General features: G+C 45.9%; 1 protein-coding gene across 10 annotated transcripts in view; it reads left to right on the forward strand.

The window, feature by feature from the left end:
* Window positions 1–13,222, forward strand: part of SEPTIN6 (septin 6) — a 75,982-nt gene that overhangs the window by 49,088 nt on the left and 13,672 nt on the right. For all 10 annotated transcript variants that reach the window (XM_084870388.1, XM_084870385.1, XM_084870389.1 and 7 more), the window contains exons 6-8: window positions 3,704–3,800; window positions 7,372–7,540; window positions 11,222–11,354. In XM_084870388.1, the coding sequence (XP_084726514.1) occupies window positions 3,704–3,800; window positions 7,372–7,540; window positions 11,222–11,354 (399 nt within the window). The remainder of the gene's footprint in view (window positions 1–3,703; window positions 3,801–7,371; window positions 7,541–11,221; window positions 11,355–13,222) is intronic.

Below are 13,222 nucleotides of genomic sequence, written 5' to 3' on the forward strand. Positions count from 1 at the left end.
CATTCTAACTAACAATGTCTTTTGGAGATAAAAAGAATAGGCCCAGGGGAATACTCACATTTTTTATGCTTTTATTCTCTCCTTGTTATTTATTTTTTTCTTTTCTCTTGAGCCCAGAGGAATACCTCCCACTTCACACAGCCTCCTCCTCCATCACTTCCTCTGAGAGCCCAGGATGTGTGAAAATGATGCAGTGTGGTTTCTCTTTCTCACCTCCTCCCTCAGTCTAGCCCTCCACTATCACTGCCCCCTGGTTCTTTTGTATCATGAGCTTTTGGGGCTCTACAAGAAGGGCAACATTTTCCTGGAAAGGGTTTGGGGGTGGGTTTGAGGCTCATGACATGTCTTGGGTCCCTGAGTGAGAATGATTGTACCCAGATGACCCCCTGGTAAAGCCAGCTGGCAGAGGTCAGAGATCTCTGGCACTTGGTCAGGGTTTTTGATATTTCAGTGCCCCCCTAATGCTCCATGTGTCACATGCATACCCAATGACCCTCTTTTCCCCCCAATATTTTTATTGATTTCAGAGAGGAAGGGAGAGGGGGAGACAGACAGAAATATCAAGGATGAGAGAGAATCATCGATAGGCTGCCTCCTGCACACTCCACACTAGAAACCCAGCCCATAACCTGGGCATGTGCCCCAACCAGGAATTGAATCGTGACCTCCTGGTTCATAGGTCGACACTCAACCACTGAGCCACATCACCCAAGCCCCAATGATCCTCTTGATCATTCATTCCCCTAGTAGGACTGATGAAACATTTCCCACCTTTATCCCTTGCTCATCTTCCATATCTATAACCTCCTCTTCCCCTCTTTCCTATGTCCCTGTTTCAGGGATGGTCAGCAGAGTGGGAAGGGGTGGCCTGAGATGCTACTCTGAGAGCAGTTGAGAGAGGATGGGGGCGAGCCACTTCAGCTGGATGGTCAAGGACCTCGGGGGATTAGCAGATGTCCTGGAGCTGAGCTCGTGATGAAGTCCTGTGTTTTTCCATTCCCGAGAACATTCTTGGGGTGTGGAGCTAGAAGAGAATGGAGAAAATGGATTGGCTCTGAGATCAGTGCACAAATTAAATAAACAAAAAACGTTTGCTGTGGGTTTCCCAGAATTGAACCGCCTTTTATAATCTGACCTTGCACAAGCAGTTCATCCTAGGGTTTGGAGTGCTCACCTCATCTGCTGCTTTAACCTCAAAATGAGTGTGGCAGTCCGGCAGGGGTGGGCTTTGAAGTCTGAGAAACCAGGATTCCACCTCTTGTTCTGCCCCTTACTACTGTGTGATTGCTGGCAAGTCACTTAGTCTTTCAAACTCAATTTCCTCTTCTGTAAGACAAGATTAAAAATACCTACCTCAAGCATTGTAAAGACTCAATGAGATAATGCAATATACAGCAGCTGATACGGAGTACATAGAGTTGTGTGAATTGCTGCTGCTAATATCAGTTCAATAGCTACAATACTATTAGCACAATTGCTACTGCCTACTGTGAAGCCTGCTTTGACTTCCTAAGAAGTTAGCTGCTCCCTCCTCTGTGCCCCTCCAGCCCTTGAACCTCTGTTTATAATCTGGACTTTACTGTGTTATCATTGTTGGCATGTTTCTCCCCTATCAGACTGTGCACTCTCCAAGGGCAGACTCTGAACTTTTTAAATTGTGTATTCTTTTTTAATGCCTAATACATAGCAGGAGCTCAGTAAATATTTACAGAATGGAAGAATGAGCCATGGATCAAAATATGTGCAATCAAGGCCTGTTTCTCCAAGCAGGCTAAGAAAGCTGCAGTGGACTTTAAAAAAAAAAAAAAATATATATATATATATATATATATATATATATATATATATATATATATATATTTGTTTTGTTTTGTTTTGTTTGTTTGTTTGTTTGTTTTGCTTTGTTTTTTTTTAATTGATTTTTTACAGAGAGGAAGGGAGAGGAATAGAGAGTTAGAAACATCCATGAGAGAGAAACATTGATCAGCTGCCTCCTGCACACCCCCATTGGGGATGTGCCCACAACCAAGGTACATGCCCTTGACCGGAATCGAACCTGGGACCTTTCAGTCCGCAGGCCGATGCTCTGTCCACTGAGCCAAACTGGTTTCAGCTCCAGTGAACTTTTTATTTGTCCTTGTAGAGTCCTTTTAAGTAAAGCCCCACTTGGAATCACCTGGTCTGTAAACACTATTTATTCAGTGCTTCCATTTGGCCAGTGGTCACTGTTAGAGAGTGAGAGTGTTGGAGCATGCTTCCAGAGAGGCCGTGGACTGTGCCCCAGATAGAGTTATCAGTGCTGACACCAGGCCAGGCCTTGAGTTATGGTCTCATGGCCCCTTCCCAGCACGTAGGCCTTCTTTCAAGGGCAGAGCAGGACTGACTCCGTTTTGTATTATGTCTTCCATCTTGTATAAAATGTATCAATTACCCAACCCACCCTTAAAGCAGCCAATAGAAATGTAGAGGGAAGTAACCCAGAGTAACCGGACCCTGGCCCTCACCCCACCAATCAGAACCAGCCAACTCAGTGGTCTGAGCATCACCCCACCACCCAACCCTAAACCCTATAAAAAGACCACACTTTCAGAGCTCGGGGCTCTCTGCATTCTGCCGCTGCGTCGGTAGAGGCAGGGAGACCAGACTCCAGTTTGAATAAAGGCTCTTTTGTTTTTTGCATCGAACTCGGCTCCCTGGTGGTCCTTGGCGATCTTGAAATCTGGGCATAACAGTCACTCAACACTTATAACCTGGCCAGCTCCCTGCAGAAGGGTGCTTTCCCAGGCCCCACACAGGCTGCCTCTTCTCTGACCCACAAAGCCTTAATTAGCCAGTCCTCGCTCCTTGTTACCCCCCTGCAAGCACCAAGCTCAGACCCCCTCTTCATACTTGGTCTTTCTTTCCTTTCTACTATTCCCATGGCCTTGCCACTGCCATTAAAGGAGTATTGATGAAGCACTTACTATGTGCCAGACACCAGAGCATACATTTGAGTCCTTGGTCATATTCTGTCTTATATGATTTGGGGTATGTAAATCGAGCTTCCTCAACAAGATTGTAAGCTCGTAGAGGGTGAGGGAATATGTCTTTTATTTCCATTGTCTCCTTACAGCACCTAAAACAATCCAACACAATCATGGGCATGTGGATACTTACGGACTTGACTTCTAGGCTCAAGAGTTCAGTGTGAGCTCTTCCTCCAGAAAAGGACAAGAACAAGAAGCATATAGCTCAGCCAGCAGTGTGGTTTCAGTATACACCTATTTTCAGGGCTCTCACACTCTAAGGAAGGGGGAGGGCCAGTGATCCCAGTACAACTGTTTTTCCTTTAGCCTCATGGTCCCCGCAGTTCCCCTCATCCCATTCACCCACCTTCCAAAGGCTCTTTCCCTCAGCAACTGTGAATACTGGGAAGCTGGCTGATCTGTGTATCTGCTTATTATTCTGCTGATTTGCTGTCTTTGTCCCCTATGCATTTGGCCATTTCATTGTTACCTTTTATTGTGAATTTCAACAGCAGAAGTTTTAACTAGGCCTCTTATCCCCAGGCACCCCGGCGCTTAAGAAGTGCCTCTTGTTTGTTGATGACAGTGAGGGACGCTGAAGCGTGAGGGCTTGAGGCCCAGGAGATGAGCAGCATTTGTATTGTGGGAGCTCTGCCTTCCTCTTGGAGTTCTGAGCTTTTGTTTGCCTTCTGTTTCAGGCCCACCTGCCTTTTGCTGTTGTTGGCAGCACGGAAGAACTGAAGATAGGCAACAAGATGATGAGGGCCCGTCAGTATCCTTGGGGCACAGTGCAGGGTGAGTCTCTGGAGACTGGGAGAAGGAAGCTCCTTCTCTCTGTCTCTTTGCTTGACCCCAGCCATTGGTTGACCAATCCCTATCTTGTTCCAGGTCTCTACTTTTTTAGCTTGGGCCTCAAGCAGCCATAGGAGTTGCCAGCAGGCAAAATCTGGCTTCTGGATTCTCTGCCATGAGTGGGCTCTCTTTGTCTCCAATGGAGAAAGCATTCCCAAAACAAAAATAAATGTACCTCAAGAAAGGTGGGAAGGAGTGTGCAAGAGAGCATGTGTACTTGCCCTAGCACAAAAGGAGATTCACAATAATGTCCAAAGCAGAGTTGTTCTTAATAGCAAATAATTAGAAACAGCTAAGATATCCATTAAAAATAAATTAGATGGCCCTGGACAGTGTGGCTCAGTTGGTTGGGCATCATCCCATGCACCGAAAGGTTGCTGGTTCGATTCTGGTCAGGGCACATATCTTGGTTATGGGCTCAGTGCACAATAGGGGGCAAGCAGGAGGCAGCTGATCAATGTTTTGCTCTCACAGCGATGTTTCTCTCCCTTTCCCTTCCTCTCTCTCTGAAAATCAATCAATAAAATTTTTTTTGAAATGTTCATATAATGGGATATTATACTGAATGGGTTATAGTTACATCTACATGATTGCATCTCAGAAATAGATCATAGAAGAATAGGTCTTAGCAGCTAAATAGGTTATAGAAAAATACATGTATTATTCTATTTACATGAATTTCAATAATAGACATAACTAAACAAGATATACATCTTTAGGGATTCATATGTGAGTGGTAAAACTGTAAAGAAAAACAAAGGAACGGCTGAAACCGGTTTGGCTCAGTGGATAGAGCGTCGGTCTGCGAACTGAAAGGTCCCGGGTTCGATTCCGGTCAAGGGCATGTACCTAGGTTGCAGGCACATCCCCAGTGGGGGGTGTGCAGGAGGCAGCTGATCGATGATTCTCTCTCATCGATACTTCTAACTCTCTATCCCTCTCTCTCTTCCTCTCTGTAAAAAATCAATAAAATATATTTTTAAAAAAAAAAGAAAAAAGAAAAACAAAGGAACGATAAACCCAGAAGTCAGGTTGTATGTCATGGTGGGGAAGGAGGAAGCTTTTAAGGTGCTGGTGATGTTTCACCAAGGCCCTGGATACATTGGTATTCATTTTTAAATTCTCTAAATTGCACATTTCATGCACTGTTTTGTATTTGTGATTATTTTTGCAATTTAAAAACAAATGTATATACAATCAGGAAGGTTCCTTTTGTGGTCTGCTTTGATGAGTGTGAAGTTACACTCGGACTAGTCAATTCAGTACATGAAACTAGGCCTAGGACTAGGGTGGAAGAGGTGCCCAGCCTCCTGAGTCTGCAGCTGTAAGCTAGGTCTGTGATTGTAGGGGCACCATGTGTGACAGGGTGGCTGGTTCACTGCAGACTCATCCCTGACGCTGAGCAAACAAGTGAAAGCTGGTGGGAAGTTGTCCATATCCCACCCAAAGGCCGGCATGCTCTAGGGCACATCAGAGACCCTGCCGCGGTAGTGGAATTTGCTGTGGCTAGGACAAGACTGGTCATCAAAACTGTGTCAGGTTTTGATCTTCTCTGCCAGTTGGGGCTGGAGCTGGTCCACTAGGAACATTTGCAAATAGTTTCTAAACGGACAGTCCAACAGAGGGAATGAATGTGTGGTCTGAGAGACAGGAACCTTAGGTGAAGCTAACAGGTGTGGTTCCAGTGACTTTATCCAACTTAGACTACTCCACACCTAACCAACAAAATGGTTTTTGAACATTTTTTCTTATAAGTCAGGGTTCACTGTTGTATTCTTGTGAGGAAGAAGCTATTGTTTGGGCAGCATGTAGGGGCCTTAGAGTCACTCCTTCTGACCAGCCACCAGGGGTCACTGTCTGGAGACAGAGGAGGAGATGGTCCTGAAAAGTTGCCTGACAGATGCAATATTTCATATTAGTTTATGTTCTATGACAGTGAGGGGCTTTATCCCAACGGGAATGGGCATTAAGCAGAGGGGTCATGTGAGTTAATTTGGGCTTTGGAAAGATTACTTTGCTGACTGCAAAACAGTCAGCTGCAACTATGCCCTACGCTGTCATCCTGGACCCTCTCCCTGCCCTCACTACTTTCTCCCACACCCTGCAAGACAGGGTATGGGGTGACTGTGTTTGTTCATCATCTCAAGCCCCCCCCCCCCATCCCAATGGTCAGACTAGCCACTCCCATTCTGACACAGTGCAGCCATGCTTGGATACATGTGGCGGGGCACTGCTCCCAACCGTGTGTTCCAGCCAGAAGTCCACATTGCTATTATTTGGTCCACATCTCTGTCCTTCTTGGCCACTGCCCCAAATGCAGACCTTCCTTTGCCACACCCTTTTGAGGAGAGGGCTTGTCCACTTAAGCTGGAAAGCGGGGTCCACTTTGGTCACTATTGCTGTCAGGCAATGAAACACACCTCTTTTGAAGCTTCTGCCATCCAGATGGGCCATACCCCTCCTTGTCGCTGTCAGCTCTTGATGTCCTACTTCTTCCTCCTTATTCTTTGGGGACTTTGACACCTATGCTTTAGTCAGTGGTCACCAACTGGTGGTTCGTGAGGTCCGAAAGATTGGTGACCGCTGCTTTAGATGCCCTGGATTGGAATCCTAACCCTGCAACTTATTAGTTACTTAACCTTGCCTGACCTCATTGAGACCTTGTCAAGACTATTTCCTCCTCTGCCTGATAAATTACTATCCTTCCTTGAAGAGCCTTCTTAGCGGTTGCCTCTCTGGTGAAGCCTTCTCTCTCCCATGAGTTCTTAGGCCCCTCTCTTCTGGGTTTGCATTGCACCTTGGCTATATACTATCATTTTCTTAATGTTTGCATTGTGCTGTATTTGTCTATTTGCATCTATTCTTCCGCTAAACTGCCGAGGGCAAGACTCCATGCCTTAATTTCGGGATTCGCAGTGCTTCTTACAATACTGGGAACAGAGATTCCACAAATGTTTACTGGACAGGTAGCTGAACATGTGTGTGTCATTGTCTTAAGAATGGTGCAGGGCAGAAACTCTTGTGAGTGTCTGATTGGTGAATTGGGCTTGAGGTGCTACTGAATGTCTTCGTAGGTGTTTTTTTTTTAATTATTATTATTTTTTTAATGGCATTGTAGTTTCCATGATTGTCATTCTTGTAACTTCATTTGTTTTATCAGTAGAAAAGGAAATTAGGGGGGAAATTCATAAAACTTTGTATACAGATTGAAAGGCCATATTGCTGCAAGACATTTCGCTTCTCATTTTACCATTTCTTTTCTTTTTCAAAATATTTTTATTGATTTCAGAGAGGAAGGGAGGGGAAGAGATAGAAACATCAATAATAGAGAGAATCATTGATCTCTGCCCCCTGCTTGCCGCCTACTGGGGGTCGAGTCCACAACCAGGCATGTCCTGGTTCATAGGTCGACGGCTCAACTACTGAGCCACATCGGCTGGGCTTATTTGACCATTTCTGCTTCTTTAAGCCTTCCTTTCAATATACTTTCAACCCCCCAACCCCTACTATGCAGTTGAAAATGAGGCCCACTGCGACTTTGTGAAGCTGCGGGAGATGTTGCTTCGGGTCAACATGGAGGACCTCCGGGAGCAGACCCACAGCCGGCACTATGAGCTGTACCGCCGCTGCAAGCTGGAGGAGATGGGCTTCAAGGACACTGACCCCGATAGCAAACCCTTCAGGTATCTCTCATGCCACCTCTGCCAAACTCAGCTGAGCCAACCCAGGGGGTATGGAGGCTTTACCCTAGAGCAGTGTTTTTCAACCTTTTTTGGGCAAAGGCACACTTGTTTCATGAAAAAAATCACGAGGCACACCACCATTAGAAAATGTTAAAAAATTTAACTCTGTGCCTACATTGACTATATATAAAGTAATTCTCTTGAATAGAAATCAAATAAACACAAAGAAAGTATTTTATAATTACTTTATTATGAAATATTAAGTAAACAAAATAGTGAAAAATTATAAAATTCTTGTCTTGTCTGCACCTACGGCACACCAGGCAACATCTCGCGGCACACTAGTGTGCCGCGGAACAGTGGTTGAAAAACGCTGCCCTAGAGCATCCACAAGGGAGTCAGACACAGGAGCTGAGACCAAGAACATCAGGACTCAGTCATTTGCCAGTTTTACTTGCCAGTCCCTCTCTGCCTTCCTGGGGGAGTTGTGGCCAGGCGGACTTGGTAAGCAGTGGGCCATGGAGGAGGCCTAGTGGCCCAGCAAGGCCAATGGTCTCACTCTGTACACACAGCAGCTGCAGCCAGCTATATCAGAGGAGGCCCTGAGCTGGAGCAGTTTGTGCCTGTTCTATGCTCCACTTTCTTCATCAGGCTGCTGCTGCTCTGTCAGATGTCCAGTGTCTTCTTTACCTTCCTGCCCATTATCAAAACCAGACGGGTTCAGGTAGCAGTCACTGCACATGCTCTGGAGAACTTGAGGCTCTTCATTCACCGTCAAGTGCAGGTTTTGTTTTGACCCAAGGATGCTAATAGTCATTGACATACTTCTTAAATCAGAATCTAAAATGCTTCCAGAGAAGAGGAATGCTTCTGAATGCATTTACTATGCTAATAGAAGCCAATGTCCCCCAAGTGTCTGATCTCTATGCGCGATATCTGATATAAGCCCCACGTTTTAAATGACCATGTGTTGCCCTTACCAGGGCTCGGTCTTATTTTAGGAAATGTCAGGCCTTCATAAGCAAGTGATAGGGAAGGTTGTGGGCTAAGAAGGCTGTCAGAGATCCACAGTACCTGCTCACAGTGGAAACCCGGCCAGGAAGCAAAGCATAGCCAGTCCTTCAGTGTTGCTTGGTTCTGGAGGGGCAGACTCAGTCCTCAGCGCGGACAAGGGCCACTGAAGCTCTTGGGGTTGGAGGAAGGCATGCTTGTCTCTCCAGTGGGTGCTTCCTTAGCTTTCTCTGTCCTTCCCCTCCACCAGCTTTAATCGCATCTGTGGAGGAAGAGGTGTGCTTCTACCTGTTCTTCTAGTCCCCTCCCCTCCTCATTTGCTCCATCCTGAACACCTGTTACCTGCATCTTCACTCTCTGCACTCCTCTGCCTTCTCCTTTTAATGTTGCATGTAAATATCCCCATCCTAAAGAAACTCTTTTTCACCAGCCTCTGCCCTGTCAAGAGATTCGGCTCTGACAGGAAGGAGAAAGAGTTGCTCTTATTTTTTGACTAATGATCTTACCACACTCCTGAAATGCCTCCCTCCAAGAACAGCAATTACACACTCATGGCCAAGTACAGTGTGGCCTCTAAGTCCCATCTTTTTCTTTTTTTTAATATGGTTTTAAAAATATATTTTTTGTTTATTTCAGAGAGGAAGGGAGAGGGGGAGACGAGAGAGAGAGAGAGAGAGAGAGAGAGAGAGAGAGAGAGAGAGAGAGAGAGAAGGAGAATGATGAGAATCACTGATCAGCTGCCTCCTGCATGCCCCCTACTGGGGATCAAACCTGCAAGCCTGAACAGAAATCAAACCATGACCTCCTAGTTCATAGGTTGATGCTCAACCACTGAACCATGCGGCTGGGCTTAAATATATTTTTGTTGCTGTGGTGTTTGTTTGTTTTTAAGAGAGAAAGGAAGGAAGAGGGAGAGAGAGATTGAAACACGGATGAGAGAGAAACATCAATATAAGAAACATCAACATGAGAATGAAACATCAACATGGATCGGCTGCCTCCTGTATGCCTCCTGCTGGGGATTGAGCCTGAAACCTGGGCATGTACCCTGACTGGCAATTGAACCAGTGATCTGTTGGTGCATGGTCTGACACTCAACCACTGAGCCACACCTGTTGGGGCTAAGTCCCATCTTTTTAAAATCTCGTCGTTTGATGTTCCTTTGTTGCCTCCTTCCCAAAGTTCTCTCGCCTTTGGCTTTTCTAGCATTGGTCTGGCTGGTTTTAGTCCTATCTCTCTTGCTACTCCTTTTCAGCTTCATCAGCAGGCTCATTGTCTTCAGCTTACTTGAAATGTTGTGCCCCAGGATTCTTTTCTAGGGTCTCTGCTCCTTTCACCTCTATTCTCTTTGTAGCTGGTTATTTCTCCTCTCACTGACCTAATTACCACCCAGAAATAGATGAATCCCAAGCTAAAATCCTATGTTTGAGCTCCAAACCCATTGCGCTAAGTGCATACTGGATATTTTCACTCAGACATTCCATAAGTGGCATACTTGAAAGGCGGGCTGTCTAAAATTTAAGTCAACTTCTCCCTCTTAACCATACTTCTCCAGTGTTCCCTGTCACAGCTCACGGTACCACCATTCACCTGGTTGCCTGAGCCAAAAACTGGAATAATCTTTGAGTCCTCCCAAGTCCTGGGAGTTCTGTCTCCCTTATTGTTCCTCCAGGTCCCTCAGGTCCCCCATTCCTCACCAGCTCTTAATATTAAGAGCCTGCCATTTCTTACTTGGATTTTTGGAAAGTCTGTCCTTTATGCGACAGCCAGAGTGTTCTTTCTCAGTTTCAAGTTGGGTCAAGTCAGGCCTCTGACTTAAAACCTTACAGTATAGATAAATGTCCCAGTCTAATATGGCATCCAATGCTTGCTCTCTCTTGCCAGACTCAGGGACCTCCTATCCCACCACTCCACAGCTCACACTAGATTCTCCAGCCATGTGGATCTGTGCCTGACTCCCTAAGTATGCTAGTCTCTCTCCACATGTGCCTTTGCACATGTTGCTCTCTTCAGAGCCCACTTCCTTCTCTTTTTACCAGGCTAACTCCTATTTTTTTTTAAACTAAGCCCAGGCTGGGGGCAGGGAGACTTAGCCAGGCATTTCCCACTAGTGTAAGCTCTTTGATGGCAGGCCTAGTGGCTGTTGGCTCTAGATGTTGAGTGACTAGTATTCGTGTCACTCAGTCCTGTGTCTAGCAGGTAGTGGAGTCTCATCAAGTGTGTATTGCAATATTTCATTAATGTGGTCAATTTCACAGCCAGGGCCTGGCAGCAAAGTGGAATAGGAGGATCCCAGAGTAAAAGACAAAATACCCATCTTCCAGTCCCAGTTCTACCTTTAACTAGCTGTGTGGTCATGAGCAAGTCTCTTCACCTCTTTGGGCCTGTTTCCTCACCTGTAAATGAGAGCATAGAGACAGATGTTCTAAGTCACTCCCAGTTCTAAATATCTCTTCAGTTCACCAGGACTGTTCCATCACCCTCAAGCTGCTCTGTGATTCTGCTGTCACATGCCAAGCCAGCTGCCCACAGCTTTGTGGTTCTGTGTTTGCACCCCTCCCAAAATCAGGGAGAGGAGGATGGGGGAACCCAGGGAGGATCATTGGGGTCAGTTTTCCTCCAATAGGAGCCATTCCAAAGGCAGGAGAATTAACCTGACAATGTTCCCAGTTTGCAGGAGACGTATGAGGCCAAAAGGAATGAGTTCCTAGGGGAGCTCCAGAAAAAAGAAGAGGAGATGAGACAGATGTTCGTCCAGAGAGTCAAGGAGAAAGAAGCTGAACTCAAGGAGGCGGAGAAAGAGGTAAATGGGAGTCTAGGTGTTAGGGGGAAAGGAAAAGGAAGCTGAGCTTGGGCATGGCAGGAGCTTCTGCCCTGAGAGTACTGCCAGCCAGAGCCTTACAGCCTCCATGAAGAAATGGGGCACAGGCCGGGACCGGTTTGGCTCAATGGATAGAGCGTCGGCTTGGGGACTGAAAGGTCCCGAGTTCGGTTCCGGTCAAGGGCATGTACCTTGGTTGCGGGCATATCCCCAGTAGGGGGTGTGCAAGAGGCAGCTGATCGATGACTCTCTCTCATCGATGTTTCTGACTCTCTATCTCTCTCCCTTCCTCTCTGTACAAAATCAATAAAATATATTTAAAGAAAAAAAAGAAAAGAAATGGGGCACAGCATCTGTAGCCCTGCCTCGGCTGGCACAGGGGGAGCTGCGAGGCATCTTTGTCTCCTTGATCCCTCATTCCCCAAGACCGGGACGTTTTCTCATTCCGTGTTACTTAATCCTCTAGAGCAGCACTGTCCATATGGTAGCCACTAGCCACATGTGGCTATTTAAACTGAAATTAATTAAACATAAACAAGTTTAAAACTTATTTCCTCAGTCACCTTAGCCACATTTCAAATGCTTAATCTAATGTGGCTATCGTATTAGACAGCACAGATAAAGAACATTTCCATTGCCACAGAAAGTTTTATTGGGCAGCACTGCTCAAGAGTCAAGATCTTGCCATAGCTGGTTTGGATCAGTGGTTAGACATGAGCCTGTGGACTGAAGGGTCTCGGTTTTGATTCCCAACAAGGGCGCATACCTTGGTTGTAGGTTTCATCCCTGACCCGGTCAGGCACGTGTCTCTCTCAAATCATTGTTTCTCTTTATCTCTCCCCCTCCCTTCTACTCTCTTCTCTAAAAAAAAAAAAAAATCAATGGGAAAAATTTCCTCAGGTGAGGATTAACAGCAACAAAAGACCTCACGTAGCCACTTGAGGTCAGGTGCAAACTGATTCTTGGCTGTTCTGCCCCAACCCAACTGCTCTCTGACGGCCGTGGGGAAAGATGGTCCCAGGCAATCCTGGGTACCTTGTTGAAACCTAAAACAGTAACAGCTGGGCACTTCCTCAGTCATTTGGATATTCTGTTCCATTTCATGGTGGCATTAAAAAAACATCTGTGCGCATCTAGAGAGTATGTAAACTAAGGTTTGATGATCCCCCTGGGGTTTTCATTACTGAAGTCATGCCTAATAGAGTGCAGTTAGTCCTCCAACTGTTGCCTTGTATTCCAGGTCCCCTACCAATGCACCCACTGCTGCCTGATTAAAGTGGCCGCAGCTACAGTTTTGGTGACTTTAACAACTGCTTCACTCTCTGGGCCTCAGAGCCCACGATGAAGGGAAGCACTTAATTACTGCCCAAGTATCTTTTTCCTGTAATCTGCTGTGACTCTCTAGGGTTATCAACAAAGTCCAGGACAAGGCTGTTGATCTTACTTCAATTTTACTTTTCAAAAGGAAAATATCACCGGTACTTTTAGGAGGAGGGGTAAGGGAACCTCAAAGAGAAATGAATGAAAAACCAATGGACAAAAGCCAAGTGAAAGCAACTGACTGGCAGAGCTTCCATCCCCCTGCCCCAAATGACTAATAAAAGCTGGCTTACCCTGCGAGTCTGTCATCCACCATCCCTTACCAAGTGACAATCCCAAATACCTTCATGGTGTGCTGCAAGTGCTACAGAATCCCAACATCTCCTGAACCCTCAAAAGAAAGTGAAATTATGCTTGGTCTGCTTTACTATTCAGGGTAATTTATCACATACCACTTCTACCTATTTTTAAAAATACGTGCCGGTAGTTTTATTGATTTCAGAGAGGAAGGGAGGGATAGAAACAGTAAT

Source organism: Pipistrellus hanaki (assembly GCF_964339955.1).
Source record: "Pipistrellus hanaki genome assembly, chromosome: X".
NCBI classification, from domain to species: domain Eukaryota; kingdom Metazoa; phylum Chordata; class Mammalia; order Chiroptera; family Vespertilionidae; genus Pipistrellus; species Pipistrellus hanaki.